General features: G+C 37.5%; 1 protein-coding gene across 9 annotated transcripts in view; it reads right to left on the bottom strand.

The window, feature by feature from the left end:
• Fam149a (family with sequence similarity 149 member A) overlaps positions 1–16,971 on the bottom strand; it is a 60,646-nt gene that overhangs the window by 5,089 nt on the left and 38,586 nt on the right. For 8 of the 9 annotated variants that reach the window (XM_074054789.1, XM_074054788.1, XM_074054791.1 and 5 more), the window contains 5 exons: positions 7,513–7,616; positions 7,007–7,216; positions 3,347–3,467; positions 2,049–2,177; positions 1,885–1,963 (listed from right to left, as the gene is read on the bottom strand). In XM_074054789.1, the coding sequence (XP_073910890.1) occupies positions 1,885–1,963; positions 2,049–2,177; positions 3,347–3,467; positions 7,007–7,216; positions 7,513–7,616 (643 nt within the window). Of the gene's footprint in view, positions 1–1,360; positions 1,661–1,884; positions 1,964–2,048; positions 2,178–3,346; positions 3,468–7,006; positions 7,217–7,512; positions 7,617–16,971 lie in introns of those variants that run through there. The other variant, XM_074054790.1, reaches the window with a different exon arrangement.

The raw sequence follows: 16,971 nt of genomic DNA on the forward strand, positions 1-16,971 counted from the left end.
TCCTACAGAATAAATGGAAAGTTAAGTTACTAGTTCCTGGAGTTCCTTGACCTGGAATCAAAGTTAACAAGGAAGACATAGGTCAATCCCCAAAAAATAAATCCTTAAAAGTACAGGAATATGTTCCTTAGGCCCCTTGAAATGAAAAGACCTCCGACCATCAGTAACAGTTTTCTTAAAGTCATTGATAAAATCATCAATATAGGCCAAGCCTGGCCTGGGCAAAAGATGGAGATTTTATGTAAAAAATAAACTAAAGCAAAAAGGGTTGGGAACAATGGCTCAAGTAGTAGAGCAGGTCCTGAATTCAATACCCAGTACCTCAGACAAAAAGAAAAAAGTCCCTGATATTACTATGCTATAAAAGACCTGATATGAACAGTGATAAATCTGTTACACAATACTTAAAATTTACCTAATTTAATTTTAGAATTATACTATATTAAATTTTTTCCTTGACATTTCAGATTATCTATAATATAAATTGTTTATAATTTTTGAGCCAATGGTATATGTCTGGCATCTAGCCAGGCCCTTTTCATAAATTTCCAATAATTATTTTACCCATCAATCCTGTTACAAAAGAAAAGCACCATGTGCCAGTGGCTCATGCCTATGAGTCTAGCTACCTGGGAGGCTGAGATTGTAAGGATCCTGGTTCAAGGTCAGACTGGGCAAAAGTTCACAAGACTCCATCTCAACCAAAAAAAGTTGGGTATTGTGGTATGCGCCTGTCATCCCAGCTATGCAGGAAGTATAAAATAGGAAGAACATACTCAGGCCGGCCAGGGCAAAAAGTGAAACCCTATCTCCAAAATTAACCAGAACAAAAAAGTCTGGAGGTGTGGCTCAATTGGTAAAGCACTTGCCTAGTAAATGAGAAAGCCCTGAGTTCAAAACCTAGTATTGCCAAAAAGAAAAGGCTGAAGTCCAGAGAGGTTGTACAGCTGGTGAGAGGCAGAGGCAGGAAGAAACCTGACATTGAATTCCAGAGCAACACACCTCATGAAAATGCTGTGCTACCTACATGGGAAAAAAGAGGGAAACAGTTTAAAATCCAAAATGTCACTAGCCTCTATTCAAAATAGAACCTTATTCTTCAAATAGCAGACAGGACCAAGAATACATATTAATCTGTAAAATGCTATACTGTAACATAGTTGGCAAATCTGTATTTACTTTCTCAAGTATTGTTATCATTACTTTTTCAGAGAAATTTAGGAGAAGGGTTTTAGTTAGAAGAAAAACATGAAAAGTCTATAGCAGAGACAGTGACCTCTCCTAAAACAGCCTATCCTTTGCTTTCTTTTCTTTCTTTCCTTCCTTCCTTCTTTCTTTCTTTCTTAAATAAGAGTGAAGCTTCTAGGTAATTGAGAGCATTTGTTTATTTTTCCTTTTATGACCCAGTAGCAAGTGAGTACTTGTCTTTTCTTTTCTTTTTTTTTTTGGTATTCCTGGGGCTTGAACTCAGGGTGCTGGGCTTACATGGGCCCAGTCCTTCTTGCTTTAGTTTTCATTTTCCAGGTAAGTTCTCCAGCTTTTTTGCCCAGGGCAGGCCTCAGATTGAAATCCTCTCTCACAGATAGGATTACAGGCATGTACCATCACATCAGCCTTGCAAGTTGTTCTTAATGCATTTTCAGACACTTGCTATTTCCTCCTACATGTCAAAACAGACATATGAAATTAGATAATCAGAAACGTGAAATGTCACAAATTACACCATTTTTGGGGGGAGGGGAGGCTTGACATGGTCTCACTATGTACCCCAGGCTGGCTTTGAACTCACCATCCTTCTGCCTCAGCCTCTAAAGTGCTAGGATTACAGGTGTGTACCACCATATCCAGCTTATATCATTATCTTTTTATGTGGAAAAATCTGACCTGTCAAAATACTTTGGCCTGTCCATGTGTGACCAGCAAATTCCACTGGTGTGAATGAACCTTTTCGAGGTGTATCCAACTGTTAAAAGGAAAATAAAAAGGAGGGATGAGCTTTATTTTTTCAATATTTTAAAATCAATGTTATAGATGTCAGAGAACCCTACCCGGATTGCATGCGTTGTGCTTGGCCTTGATAACTGCTCCAGGGTAATGATTCTTTCTCGAAGAGGTGACCGTTCTATGCTGTCCGGCACTGCACTTAACACACGGTTGTGTGGATGCCTTCCTCTGTACTACATGGAGGATAATATGCTCTTGTTTAAAATAAATACAATCTTTAGAAAGACAAAAGACAACCTAATATGCTTCAGTCATTCACTCACTTATTTGGAATCTTTTATTTAACTATTACTAAATATAAGGTCTGCTAAGAAAATATCTAAATATGTTTTAAGTACGCAATTACATTATTAAACCCAATAAAATTGTAGTACAATGTAGGTAGACAGGTATCAAAAGTCTTTACAAAAAATTCTTAACATTAAAATACTAGAAATGCAATTCTGCACTTCTGAAGATCAGACTTGTTTGTGTGATATTTTTCTTCTTTTACTATTTCAGCCTAAAGTTAAACATTATAGCTTTGCCAGGCTGGCCTACTGGGAATGGGTTTCATTGCTGTACTGAAGGTATACAAGAGAAAACCTTAGCTTAATTCCTTTTTCTGTCTCTCTGCTTTATGTTCCTACAACTGGGGTCCTTGTGTCACTTGTGTCTGAGTAGACTGAGAGGCCACTGTAAGTCTAGGGGAAGTCTCCTTATACATACTGGAAGCAGTGTGCCTGCCCAGACCTACTGCAATTGTGCAAATAAATTGAGTTGGGATGAAGAAAACATTGGCAAGAAATATGGCAGAAGTTAGCTGTAAAAATGGGAGCTAACAAAAAAATGAGGGTAATAATTTGCTGATCTCTTAATTTATGCCAGGTATTGTTTAAAATGTATGTTTCTGTCTAATCCTTATAATAATTCCTTAAGACATGACTTGTTTCATTCTTCTATAGGGAAGAGAATTAAGCTTCACAGAGATTAAAGTAATTTGCACCAATTTATACAGTCTAAGCGCCAGGATCCGAAGACAAATCTGTCTCTCTCGTGACCTAACCTTCATGCTCTTTTCTTCCCTACACCATCCTTACCATCAGATATTTCCTTGACACCTGGACTTTCTGATTTAGTTCAAACCAAGTTTTACTTCACAAAATGATAACTTGAACCTCTCAACCTCTATAAATTCTTATAGGCCATTTACTTTCTGTAAGCAGAATATGAAGATATTTTAAATACAGTTAATTAGACCATTTCTAATGCTACTGACTTCTCTTAGAAGTACTGGTATTATTTTCATTTATTTGTTCTCCAACAAACTAATTAGTTGCTCTTATAATGAGATTCATCTTACGGAAACAGGGCGTGATCCTGAAACTGCTGTGTTCTGCCGCCCAGCCTCTGAGCCTATTGGGGGTAACCTGCTCCGGAACGTTTGAACTGATGGGGATGAAATGTGGTCTATGCCAGTCTGCCTGTAAACACAAAAACAAGCAACTGAACACCCAAGCAAAGAAAGCAAGGGGACAGACCTGACCATGAAACTCCCACTGAGCACAATCTGCCTTCAAAAGCAATGCTCTTGGAGGATGAGCTAGCTTTTAGGAAGCCAAACGTGAGGTGGGAAACACCAGCTCCAGTTACATTGACCTTGTTTAGCAATGACTGTCAATCTGGATTCACTGACCCCACAGCTAAGCTAGAAAATGTACAAAACAGAGAGAATTGAAGATCTCACTCCTCCCACTAAAAAGGAGACAAGTTATTGGAAACACAAGTAATCAGAGAGCAGTGCAAAGTGGTATATAGTGAGGTACTGTGGCATATGATCCTGAATATAAGTACTATAAATATAGCACAATAATGAAGGATACAATTATTAAAGTGATAAAGCATTAATAAGTGAAACTACAAAACAAGATATATGGTCATTAAAAGATGAAGTGGAATTAGAGGCAAGATATTCTTCAGTGGGAAAACTAAGTATCAGTATTGTGAAGATTAGTTTTTTCCTACATTTTTAATACTTTTTGGGTATTTTTGTAATACTTCTTGTTTTGAATTTCACACATTGATTTGTTTACAGGAGAGAATACATTTCAACTGAGAAGAGTAATGACAGAAGACTGTCCCTATCAGATATTAACATTTCAAAATTAAATCATCTGGGTTTTGCACAAGAATAGTCATTCTAGAAACAGGTTCTAATTCATTTGTATTCATTAATAATAGTTATGAAAGTCGCAATATGATAATTTTTACCGATACACTGCCATGCTTTAAAATAGTACCCAAAGCTAGAGGTTGCAGAAAAGTAGATAACTTTGTGTATTGCAAGTGGTTCTACAAATTGGTACAACCATTTTAAGAAGCATGGTGGCAAAATATTTCAAGAACCTTAAAAATATCCATAATCTTTGACTTGGTAGTTTTTCTTCTAGGGTAGTTTTTTTTCCAGACCCATATAAAGATACAACCATATATCTTTATGAAGACTGATATAAGATGTCTAGTGTACACCATCGAAATGAAAATATCAAGAAATGAAAATTTCACTAGTAATAAATTACCATATATACACATGATTATTTTGTGGTCATTAAAAATTATGCTTTTAAAACCAGCTGATAATGGAAATTTGATTACATGGATGTTATAATGTTAAGTATAAAAAAGGATATGAAAAAGTGCTACATTATACAATGATAAGATACTGCTGGTGTTGGGAAAAAGGCAATAGAAAGAAAATTATAATTCTGGACATTATTGATAGGAAATTTATCAATGATCATGACTCCCATATTTTTGTGTGTTGGGGATACAAGTGATCTTTGCTTTCTATCAATATTTCAATATTATTGTCATGTTCCGCATTGAACTTTTGGTACTTTGATAATTAAGGGGAAAATGATATTTCAATAAGATTGAAAGACAGGTCAGGGGGTTTAGCTCAGTGGCAGATCACTTACCTACCATGAGTGTAGCCCTGGGTTTGATCCCCAGCACCACAAAAATTGAGTGTACACAAAATCATAGAAGTAAGAGGATGCATAATTGGTGTGTCTATGGGTCAGAAGGAAGATACAGCTGTCAAGAATCAAAGTAAAGAAAGCGAATAAGAAATATGCAGGCACAGGGTGAGGTCTCTACCAAAGGAGGCAAAAAAAATCGACTCTTATGTATAAAACCCCGGTATACATACAGACAGTCCACCTGTGGTAGTAAAATTCCATAGGGAAGCAATCGGGGAAAATAGTCTATAAAGGTTTCTTAGCATGGCAATCATGAAAAAAAAAAAATGCTGACAAGCATTAGTCTACAGACAGAGGGGCCAAAACACAAAGGGAACATACAACTGGAGGGGTCTACATTTATTTTTAGAGGAAAGAGAAATGGTTTTTGGTGAAGGTCCAATACTGAAGCCTGGGTAAGGTGGGAGGAAGAGAAGAGCCAGCTGTGTGCTATTGACTTGGCTGCAGGGTGGAGAACGCATGGAAGGTGGTCACTGAGAATGCAGGAGCAAGAGATATCTTTAAAGAATGAGCAGAGCAGATCCAGATACAGCTAGAAATATCAGTCCTAAGTTGTGAAAGAAAACTGACCTACAAAATGCTGACAAAGTCCAGTTACTAAGTGACTGTTGGCAGCTGCTCACTCCTCCAACTCCTGCAGGGGTCCTCAGTGTGAACTGCTAAAGGTGCCTCCCTTGCAACTGAAATCCTACATTGGCCCAGGGAGTAAACTCCAAAGCCAGAGGCCAGGTGGGTGCCCCCAGATCTGCCACCTGGTATGAGAAACTTTGGCAAGTTATTCAACTTCTTTCTGCCTGTTTTCTCATCTTAGATTTGGATAAAGTAAAAGGTTTGTGGTGGGGAATAAATAATAAATGTAATCCACATATTGAGTGCTAGTAACAAAGAAAGCCAACAGTAACTAATAGCTGTTACTATGAAGGTAAGTATAGTCTGACAAGTCAGTCATTTGGAAAGCTCTTTTGGAATTCTGTGATAAAGGAAAAGACAAATAGTTTTCTAATTAGGTAAAGAGGTTGATGTTAATTCTAAGATTAAAGCTCTTCCTTTTTTTTTAATTTAATTAAAAATTTTTTTTGATACAGGGTCTGGCTATGTAGCCCAGGCTGTCTTCAAACTCACGATCCTCCTGCCTCCGCCTCATGAGCTCTGAGATTATAGATATGCAACACCACATCTGGCCTCAGAACTGTTTCTGAAACGCCTACATAGGGTGAAACACTTCCTCAAAGATAAAACTGGTAAGTATATTCCATTATTTGTTTTAATATTTTATTTTATTTTTTGAGACAGGATCTTGCTATATGGTGGAGGTTGGTCTCCAACTCCTGGGCTCAAGCAATCCTTCTGCCTTAGCCTCCCTCTCAATTAAATGAGGACATAAGTGCATGCCCAGGCACCTGGCCTTATAGCTTTTATTTTTTAATTATTTTATATACAGCCATATGTGGCATAATGATAAGGACACTTTCTGAGCAATGCATCCTTAGGCAATTTTGTCATTGTGTGATCACCACCGTATATCTACACAAACACAGCTATGACATCCGTAGGCAATATAAACTTATGGGACCAGCATCATATATTTTCTCTGTAGTTGACCAAAGCATCATTATTAAGTGCATAACTATACTTCATTTTATTTAAATCTTCACATAAAAGTATGTAATTTTAAAGCATTAATTATTAGTTTTATAGCAATGCCACTGAAATTCACCCAAGATCACTCCACCATCAGGTTTAATTTCACCTAGCTGCCTAAGCTGCAGACACACTGTCTGACCTATCATCATGCTAATATATAGCTACATATACTACACACATGCATAATTAGTATTCAATACTCAAATAAATGAACTCATTAGAAAAACATCTATATAAAATCAGATAGGGGATCCCTTGTCCAGAATAATGCATCAAACCCAATTGACAAGTCTCTGTCCTTTGTGACCCTCAGTTTACCATGAAAGAAGCAGACTTACAGTTTTGTTCCCCTAAGAATCTCGTCGCTGTACACACTGGGGGTTTTTAGTCTTTGTGACTCTGAAGGCAGAGACGGCAGCCTCCTATGCGCAGGTGTTTTCCTGGCAGAAGTCTGCAATCCACGAATATCTGAGATTCGTCCAAGTCGGTGCTGTGCTGAAGAAAGAGCACTGGTCCCCACGCCAGATGATTTGTCCTCTTGTTCATTCCTGGGAGAGGGAAACCCAGTTAGCTACTCAGCTGTAAGTGCTGTGAGGACAGGGAACATGTCTACTTGGTACTGTATTCTTTTCTAATCTCACCCAACATGCAACAGGAATTATACTGTGGTTCCTATGAGGAGAATCTGTTTCTATTGTACACACCAGCTGGGTTTCCCATGTGGGGTGCTCAGGCTCACTGGCAGCATGGGACTAAATGAGATCTTCACTACCCCATGTCCTGGAGGTCTTCAATGCTCAAGTGTTTCCTGCACTGGGAGTGGCTGAGTTGTTCTTATACATACTGTGTTCTCTCTGTGACAAAGGTTGGTCTCTGCTGAAGTGGTTTGGCTTGAATTGTCATCACACCGCTCAAGTCATTACAGAGATTGTTGGAGAAGCGATGAATCTAAGTCAAAAAAAAAGTTAAAATTTAAGAAATGCACAGTGCCATCCCTGCCTGTCAGAAATTAGCAGGGAACAAGTGGCACCAACTAGCTAGCTACAGGAAAATTTAATACATTGTACATGTAAATCTCATTTTCATAAGATTCATAGTCACATTAAATAAAGTGTGATTATTGTATTGAATTTATCAGAGCAGTTCAAAGAGGCCAAAAACCCCCCAACAATATGCACATTAACAGTTCCAAAAGTTTCTCTTAAGCAGAAAAAGCAAAGCAGAGTTATTATAAAGCCCTTACACTAGTAAGTAGAGCAAGGCTAAGAGACATTTTTTGACCCACTGCTCCCCGAACCACAAGCCCGCCTGTGTCCTTTCAATCTCACGAAGATTTTCTTTTTATCTGTTCCTATGCTGGGTACATATTTTTGCCTGTTCTTTTCTTCTTCAGTGTAATAAATCTTGTCTTTCATTTAGAAGTTAACTCATGTTTACTCTACTTCACGAAAGGCATGATATTTTTCATTTGAACGCCACAGAATTTATTATCTATAGCATATCTACTTGATTTATAGCATGTAATTAGCATCTGATTATAATTAAACTAAATACTTACTAGATGCCTACTCCATGCGGCTCATTGTATTAAATATCTTATATCCTTTAGTTCTCACAGCTTCCTACTGCATAGATGACATAGATAATGAAATTGGTTTTTTATTAAAAAGGACTGATTTGAGATCTGAGAACTAATACATGGTAAAGTCAGGCTCCAAACTTGTGTTCTGTATGCAATGCTCAAACTCTTAGTTACTCTACTATTTAATGATATTACCTCGTGTGTGTGTGTGTGTGTGTGTGTGTGTGTGTGTGTGTGTATGTGTCTGTGTGTTGTGGACTGACCCTTCTAACTAAACTGTAATAGTGTGTAGCTCAACACACCAAGGGTCCTGACTTATCATTCTCTCTGCTCTCCCACACAAAATGAGCTACGTGGAACATAATGTTCAAATTCCCTAGCACACTGGAGACCGCCATCAATGATCCCATTTTTTTTTTTAATTCATATGTGCATACAATGTTTGGGTCATTTCTCCCCCCTCTCCCCACCCCCTCCCTTACCACCCATCCCGCCCCCTCCATCTCCCCCTCACCCCCTCGATACCCAGCAGAAACTATTTTGCCCTTATCTCTAATTTTGTTGAAGAGAGAGTATTAGCAATAATAAGGAAGGAACAAGGGTTTTGCTGGTTGAGATAAGGATAGCTGTACAGGGAGTTGACTCACATTAATTTCCTGTGCATGTGTGTTACCTTCTAGGTTAATTCTTTTTGATCTAACCTTTTCTCTAGTTCCTGGTCCCCTTCCCCTATTGGCCTCAGTTGCTTTTAAGGTATCTGCTTTAGTTTCTCTGCATTGAGGGCAACAAATGCTAGCTAGTTTTTAGGTGTCTTACCTATCCTCTTATCTCCCTTGTGTGCTCTCGCTTTTATATTATGATCAAAGTCCAATCCCTTTGTTGTGTTTGCCCTTGATCTAATGTCCACATATGAAGGAGAACATATGATTTTTGGTCTTTTGGGCCAGGCTAACCTCACGCAGAGTGATGTTCTCCAATTCCATCCATTTACCAGTGAATGATAACATTTCATTCTTCTTCATGGCTGCATAAAATTCCATTGTGTATAGATACCATATTTTCTTAATCCATTCATCAGTGATGGGGCATCTTGGCTGTTTCCATAACTTGGCTATTGTGAATAGTGCCGCAATAAACATGGGTGTGCAGGTGCCTCTGGAGTAACCTGTGTCACAGTCTTTTGGGTATATCCCCAAGAGTGGTATTGCTGGATCAAATGGTAGATCAATGTTTAGCTTTTTAAGTATCCTCCAAATTTTTTTCCAGAGTGCTTGTAGAGGTTTCCATTCCCACCAACAGTGTAAGAGGGTTCCTTTTTCCCCGCATCCTCGCCAACACCTGTTGTTGGTGGTGTTTTTGATGATGGCTATTCTAACAGGAGTGAGGTGGAATCTTAGCGTGGTTTTAATTTGCATTTCCTTTATCGCTAGAGATGGTGAGCATTTTTTCATGTGTTTTTTGGCCATTTGAATTTCTTCTTTTGAGAAAGTTCTGTTTAGTTCACTTCTCCATTTCTTTATTGGTTCATTAGTTTTGGGAGAATTTAGTTTCTTAAGTTCCCTATATATTCTGGTTATCAGTCCTTTGTCTGATGTGTAGCTGGCAAATATTTTCTCCCACTCTGTGGGTGTTCTCTTCAGTTTAGAGACCATTTCTTTTGATGAGCAGAAGCTTTCTAGTTTTATGAGGTCCCATTTATCTATGCTATCTCTTAGTTGCTGTGCTGCTGGGGTTTTGTTGAGAAAGTTCTTACCTATACCTACTAATTCCAGAGTATTTCCTACTCTTTCCTGTATCAACTTTAGAGTTTGTGATCTGATTTTCAGATCCTTGTACCATTTTGAGTTAACATTGGTATAGGGTGATATACATGGATCTAGTTTCAGTTTTTTGCAGGCTGCTAACCAGTTTTCCCAGCAGTTTTTGTTGAAGAGGCTGCTATTTCTCCATCGTATATTTTTAGCACCTTTTGTCAAATACAAGTTGGTTATAGTTGTGTGGCTTCATATCTGGGTCCTCTATTCTGTTCCACTGGTCTTCATGTCTGTTTTTGTGCCAGTACCATGCTGTTTTTATTGTTATTGCTTTGTAATATAGTTTGAAGTCAGGTATTGTGATACCTCCAGCATTGTTCTTTTGACTGAGTATTGTCTTGGCTATTCGTGGCCTCTTGTATTTCCATATAAATTTAACAGTAGATTTTTCAATCTCTTTATGAATGTCATTGGAATTTTGATGGGAATTGCATTAAACATGTAGATTACTTTTGGGAGTATCGACATTTTTACTATGTTGAGTCTACCAATCAATGAGCATGGGAGATCTCTTCACTTTCTATAGTCTTCCTCAATCTCTTTCTTCAGAAGTATATAGTTTTCCTTGTAGAGGTCCTTCACATCCTTTGTTAGGTTTACACCTAGGTATTTGATTTTTTTTTTGAGGCTATTGTAAATAGAATTGTTTTCATATATTCTTTTTCAGTTTGTTCATTGTTAGTGTATAGAAATGCTAATGATTTTTCTATGTTGATTTTATATCCTGCTACCTTGCTATAGCTATTGATGATGTCTAGAAGCTTCTGAGTAGAGTTTTTTGGGTCTTTAAGGTATAGGATCATGTCATCTGCAAATAGGGATATTTTGACAGTTTCTTTACCTATTTGTATTCCTTTCATTCCTTCTTTTTGCCTAATTGCTCTGGCTAGGAATTCCAGTACTATGTTGAATAGGAGTGGAGATAGTGGGCATCCTTGTCTGGTTCCTGATTTTAGAGGGAATGGTTTTTCAGTTTTTCTCCGTTAAGTATAATGCTGGCTGTAGGTTTGTCATATATAGCTTTTATAATGTTGAGGTACTTTCCTTCTATTCCTAGTTTTCTTAGAGCTTTTATCATGAAATGGTGTTGGATCTTATCAAAGGCTTTTTCAGCATCTATTGAGATGATCAAGTGGTTTTTGTCTTTGCTTCTGTTAATGTGGTTTATTACGTTTATTGATTTTCGTATGTTGAACCACCCCTGCATTTCTGGGATGAAGCCTACTTGGTCGTGGTGAATAATCTTTTTGATGTGTTGTTGAATTCGGTTTGCCATTATTTTGTTGAGGATTTTTGCATCAATGTTCATTAAGGAGATTGGCCTATAGTTCTCCTTTTTGTAGGTGTCTTTGCCTAGTTTTGGGATAAGTGTAAGACTGGCTTCATAAAATGTGTTAGGCAGTTTTCCTTCCCTTTCTATTTTGTGGAACAGTTTAAGGAGGGTTGGTATCAGTTCTTCCTTAAAGGTCTGATAGAATTCAGCAGAGAATCCATTAGGTCCTGGACTTTTCTTTTTGGGGAGACTCTTGATTGCTGCTTCAATTTCATTTTGTGTTATAGATCTATTCAGGTGATTAATTTCCTCTTGGTTCAGTTTTGGATGATCATATGTATCTAGAAATCTGTCCATTTCTTTAAGATTTTCAAATTTATTTGAATATAGGTTCTTGAAGTAGTCTCTGATGATTTCCTGGACTTCAATGGTGTTTGTTGTTATCTCCCCTTTTGCATTCCTGATCCTACTAATTTGGGTTTTTTCTCTCCTCATTTTAGTCAGGTTTGCCAGGGGTCTGTCAATCTTACTTATTTTTTCAAAGAACCAGCTTTTTGTTTCATTAATTCTTTGTATGGTATTTTTGGTTTCTATTTCATTGATTTCAGCTCTTATTTTTATTATTTCTCTCCTTTTTTTTGTTTTGGGATTTGCTTGTTCTTGATTTTCTAGGAGTTTGAGATGTATCATTAGGTCACTGATTTGGGATCTTTCAGTCTTTTTAATATATGCACTCATGGCTATAAACTTTCCTCTGAGGACTGCCTTTGCTGTGTCCCATAGGTTCCTGTAGGTTGTGTTTTCATTTTCATTGACTTCCAGGAACTTTTTAATTTCCTCTTTTATTTCATCAATGACCCATTGTTCATTAAGTAATGAGTTATTCAGTTTCTAGCTGTTTGCATATTTTTTGTCTTTACTTTTGTTGTTGAGTTCTAGTTTTATTGCATTGTGATCAGATAGTATGCATGTATAATTTCTATTTTCTTTTATTTGCTGAGGCTTGCTTTGTGCCCTAGGATATGATCTATTTTGGAGAAGGTTCTGTGGGCTGCTGAGAAGAATGTATATTGTGTAGAGGTTGGATGAAATGTTCTGTAGACATCTACTAGGTCCACTTGATCTATTGTATATTTTAGACCTTGGATTTGTTTATTGATTTTTTTGTTTGGATGACCTATCTATTGATGATAATGGGGTGTTAAAGTCTCCCACAACCACTGTGTTGGCGTTTATATATGCTTTTAGGTCTTTCAGGGTATGTTTGATGAAATTAGGTGCATTGACATTGGGTACATATAGGTTGATAATTGTTATTTCCTTTTGGTCTATTTCCCCTTTTATTAGTATGGAATGTCCTTCTTTATCTCATTTGATCAATGTAGGTTTGAAGTCTACTTTGTCAGAGGTAAGTATTGCTATTCCTGCCTATTTTCAGGGGCCATTGGCTTGGTAAATCTTCTTCCAGCCTTTCATCCTAAGCCTATGCTTATTTCTGTCAGTGAGTTGGGTCTCCTATAAGCGACAAATTGTTGGATCTTCCTTTTTAATCCATTTCGTCAAGTGGTGCCTTTTGATGGGTGAATTAGTTCCATTAACATTAAGCGTTAGTACTGATAGGTATGTGGTGATTCCTGTCATTTAATTGTCTTAGTTGTTTGAAGGTTTGATTGTGTGTACCTAAGTTGAGGTTACTCTCTACTTTCTTGCTTTTTCTTTTCCTGTGGTTTGGTGCTGCCTGTCCTTTCATAGTTATGTTTGGTTTCACTTTCTGTGTGCAAAATCCCTTGAAGAATCTTTTGTAGTGGTGGCTTTGTGGTCACATATTGTTTTAGTTTCTGCTTATCATGGAAGACTTTTATTGCTCCATTTATTTTGATGATAGTTTTGCTGGGTAGAGTATCCTGGGGTTGAAGTTATTTTCATTCAGTGTCCGGAATATCTCACCCCACACTCTTCTTGCTTTTAATGTTTCTGTTTTGAAGTCTGCTGTGATGTTGATGGGTTTACCTTTTTATGTTATTTGTTTTTTCTCTCTTACAACCTTCAATATTCTTTCCCTAGTTTTGGAACTTGTTGTTTTAATGATGATATGTCGTGGGGTAGTTCTATTTTGATCTGGTCTGTTTGGTGTCCTGGAGGCCTCTTGCATCTGTATGGGAATATCTTTCTCTAGATTTGGGAAATTTCCCGTTATTGTTTTGTTAAATATATTACACATTCCCTTTGATTGCACCTCTTCTCCTTCTTCAATGCCCATGATTCTCAGGTTTGGTCATTTGATGGACTTGGTGAGTTTTTGCATTTTCTTTTCACAGGTCTTGAGTTGTTTAACTAATAGTTCTTTGGTTTTTTCCTTTAATTACCATTTCATCTTCAAGTTCTGAGATTCTGTCTTCTGTTTATTCTTTTCTGCTGGATTGGCTTTCCATTTTGTTTTGCAATTCTGTTTCTTTCTTTTTTCTAAGGTTTTCCGTATCCTGGATGGATTCCTCTTTAATGTTGTCTATTTTTGTCCTGAGTTCATTTATCTCTTTATTAATCATGTTCTTTGTTTCACTTTGGTGTTTATACAGTGCTTGTATGGTTTCCTTTATTTCTTCTTTTGTTTTTTCAAATTCTCTATTTTTATTGTCTTGGAATTTCTTGAGTGTCTCCTGTACATTTTGGTTGACCCTATCCAGTACCATCTCTATAAAATTCTCATTGATTACCTGTAGTATGTCTTCTTTTAGATTATTTTTGTGGGCTTCATTGGGTTCTTTGGCATAGTTTATCTTCATTTCATTGGAGTCTGGATCTGAGTATCTGTTTTCTTTATTTCCCTCTGGTTCCTGTACTAAATAGGGAAACTGGTTTCCCTGGTTTTTCTGTTTTCCCATCATTGCTCTTGGTGTTGTTATTTTCCCTGTACTGTGTGCAATTAAGTATTTTCTAGCTTGTAATAATAGCACTGGTGATATTTAGAATGGAAAGGTGAAAGGAGATGGAAAGCAAAGAAGTTAAAGAAAAAGAGAAAAACAAATAAACAAGTAGAAAAAAAACAAAGAAACAAACAAAAAAAGTTTCAAAGATATAAACAGAGAGAGATAGTGTACTAATCAACCGTAAGTTGAACAGGCATTAGAGAGACAGAGAGAGGATTGAAAATAAAAAAATAAAATAAAAAATATAAAAAATATAAATAAATAAATAAATGAAAAAAATTAAATTTTATATATATATGAAGTCTCCAAGTTCAAATGCAATAAAGTTTCAGTCTTAATAATTTGGTGTTCGTCCCTCAGCCTCCAATCCTGGAGATGGTGCTTCAGAAGTACTTCTGTGGTGTCTCATCAAAGGGGAAAAAAACTGGAAAAACCAAAATAAAACAAAACTGCACAAAACAAAAAAACCCCACAAAGTGTCCCAAGTTCAAATGCAATAGTTTCAGTAAGTTTTTCAGCATGCAGGTGTAGTTCAGTTGTTTTCTAATCAAAGGTAGGGAGAGAGAAAAAAAAGAGTCTGGAGACAGTTCTGTGAATGGCTATCTGTGGCTGTGGCTTGCCTGCCTGCTGCTCTCAGCCTGCTGTTGCTGGAGGCGTTATTTATGCAAATCTCAGGAGTAAGCTTAACACTCACCTGGCCCTGCAGGCTTTGTTTACTCAGAGTTCTCCTGTGCCTGAGCCACTGCTACAAGCTTTCCCCTTTCCAAGCACACTGGGGAAGGTGACACTGCACCAGCTTTCTCAGGCCAGCGTGTATATTTACAGTTCACGTGGGAAGTGGGTCTTCCCCCTTCTCTTGTGGAGTTTTCCTCCCTCCGCCGCTTTTACAGGCTTTCCCACTCCTGGATGCTGGGTGTGTGCAGCCGCTCCTGCCTTCTCTGGCCCAGCTTGTTTATTTACAGTTCCATGAGGGATTCCCCTCCCCCTCTCTTTGGTGCTCAGGGCACCCCACCCTCTTTGCTACGTGTCTTTCTTTTTCTTTTTTTTTTCTTTGTTATTGCTTATTATTCAGTTTCTCTTTTTTTCCCTGGGTGGGTGTTGGTCTGTCCAGGAGGCTATGCTGATCTGGCCCAGGGTTGTCTGTGGGAATACTGTGTACAGCTTAGCTCACCTTGTGGTCTGTGTCTTCCCAAGCTGTCTGGGTGCTGGCATCTGGTGGATGCCATCCTGGTTTCTCACTGTAAAGTGAAGTGGAGATGCTCTGTGCAGGCTGGAGGTGTGGAGAAGTCAGTGTTTTGCCTCTTCTCAGTGGTTTTTCATGTAAGGTGCATCTCCAGCATCTCTCCAAGATTTTACTTTAGGAAGCACGCTTTCTGCTTCCTCCCTCTAGCCGCCATCTAGTTTCTTCACTTTGAATTGCATGATCCTTTAAAGGTCATTGCTGCTTTTTGTCGATCTGATAGTGTTCTATCTGATCTATGCTACTAGTGGCATCAGGCTTGGGATATGCCTTCAGATCTCCCTTCAAGAGAGAACTTATCATTCAATTGAAGGAGTGTAGTTAACTGGCAGCCTTCAGTTGCTAGTATCTGCAGGAAATCAATGATCCTATTCTTTCCAGCCTCACCTGCTAGCAAATCTTTGAATGAGGACACAATTCATGAAAAATGTATTGAGTGGTTAGCATATGTCAAGTTCTATGTTGGGCGTTCTCATCCATTTCCATGGTTTGATCCTTACAACAATCTTTTAGACAACACATTATTATCATCATTATACAGATAAAAAGGCTGAAGTTTAGAAATGTTAAATATTCAAAAATACTTTGCATAAGCTTTTTGACTCTAAATCCCATTTCTGTCATTATGTCCTCCTATTCCCAGTTTTCTATCTTTAAGTTCAGTCACTGGTCACCAAACATATCCATCTTTCATTAAGCCACACCTTTGCCTGACCTGAAATGACTGAACCAGAATTCTCAACCATAAGAATTCCTCATTCCTTCATTTCTGCTGATATTTTACCTCCAATGTAAAAGATCAATCTTCTTCCTCCAATTAGGATAAATCATTCTCTCCTCGATTATTCTACAGTGCTTTTTAAAAGATGTCTTGCACATCCCTCACAAAATGAATTGCATCTGGACTTTGTGTTACCATTTTGTTTCACTAGTCAGGGACTATGTCTTATTAATCTGTATAGCTCTAAAACATCCCATATATACACTTAATACACAGAGTAAATGTTCAATGAGTCCAATGTGCACCGATTGATTCTTTTATCACTTTGGTACAATAAGAGGAATCTGTCTGTAACTTTCAAAGTGCCTAGAAGTTTAGGGAAAGTATTTTGTTTTGTTCTCCCAAGATAGATAAAATTGTTCAATATCTCAAAATAGTGTCCAAGTCCATTAAAGCATGCAGTGATTCTATGTAAAAGGGGGACTATTTGTGGAGGGGACTAGTAGAAGGGGGAGGGAATAACATTGAAGTATGTTAGATGTATGTATGAAAATAGCATAATGAGACCCACTAAAACTAAAAAAAGGAGTGGCTTGAAGGGAGACATGAAATAGTAATAAAGAGGGTAAATTTGAAATCCCATTTTATACTTAATATATACTAATAAGAAGAATAAGATGACAGGGAAGGAGAAAAAAGAGTGTTAAGGATTCTATTAAACATCATGAAGTAATCATATTATATTT

The sequence above is a fragment of the Castor canadensis genome, chromosome 14 (genome assembly GCF_047511655.1).
Source record: "Castor canadensis chromosome 14, mCasCan1.hap1v2, whole genome shotgun sequence".
Taxonomy (NCBI): domain Eukaryota; kingdom Metazoa; phylum Chordata; class Mammalia; order Rodentia; family Castoridae; genus Castor; species Castor canadensis.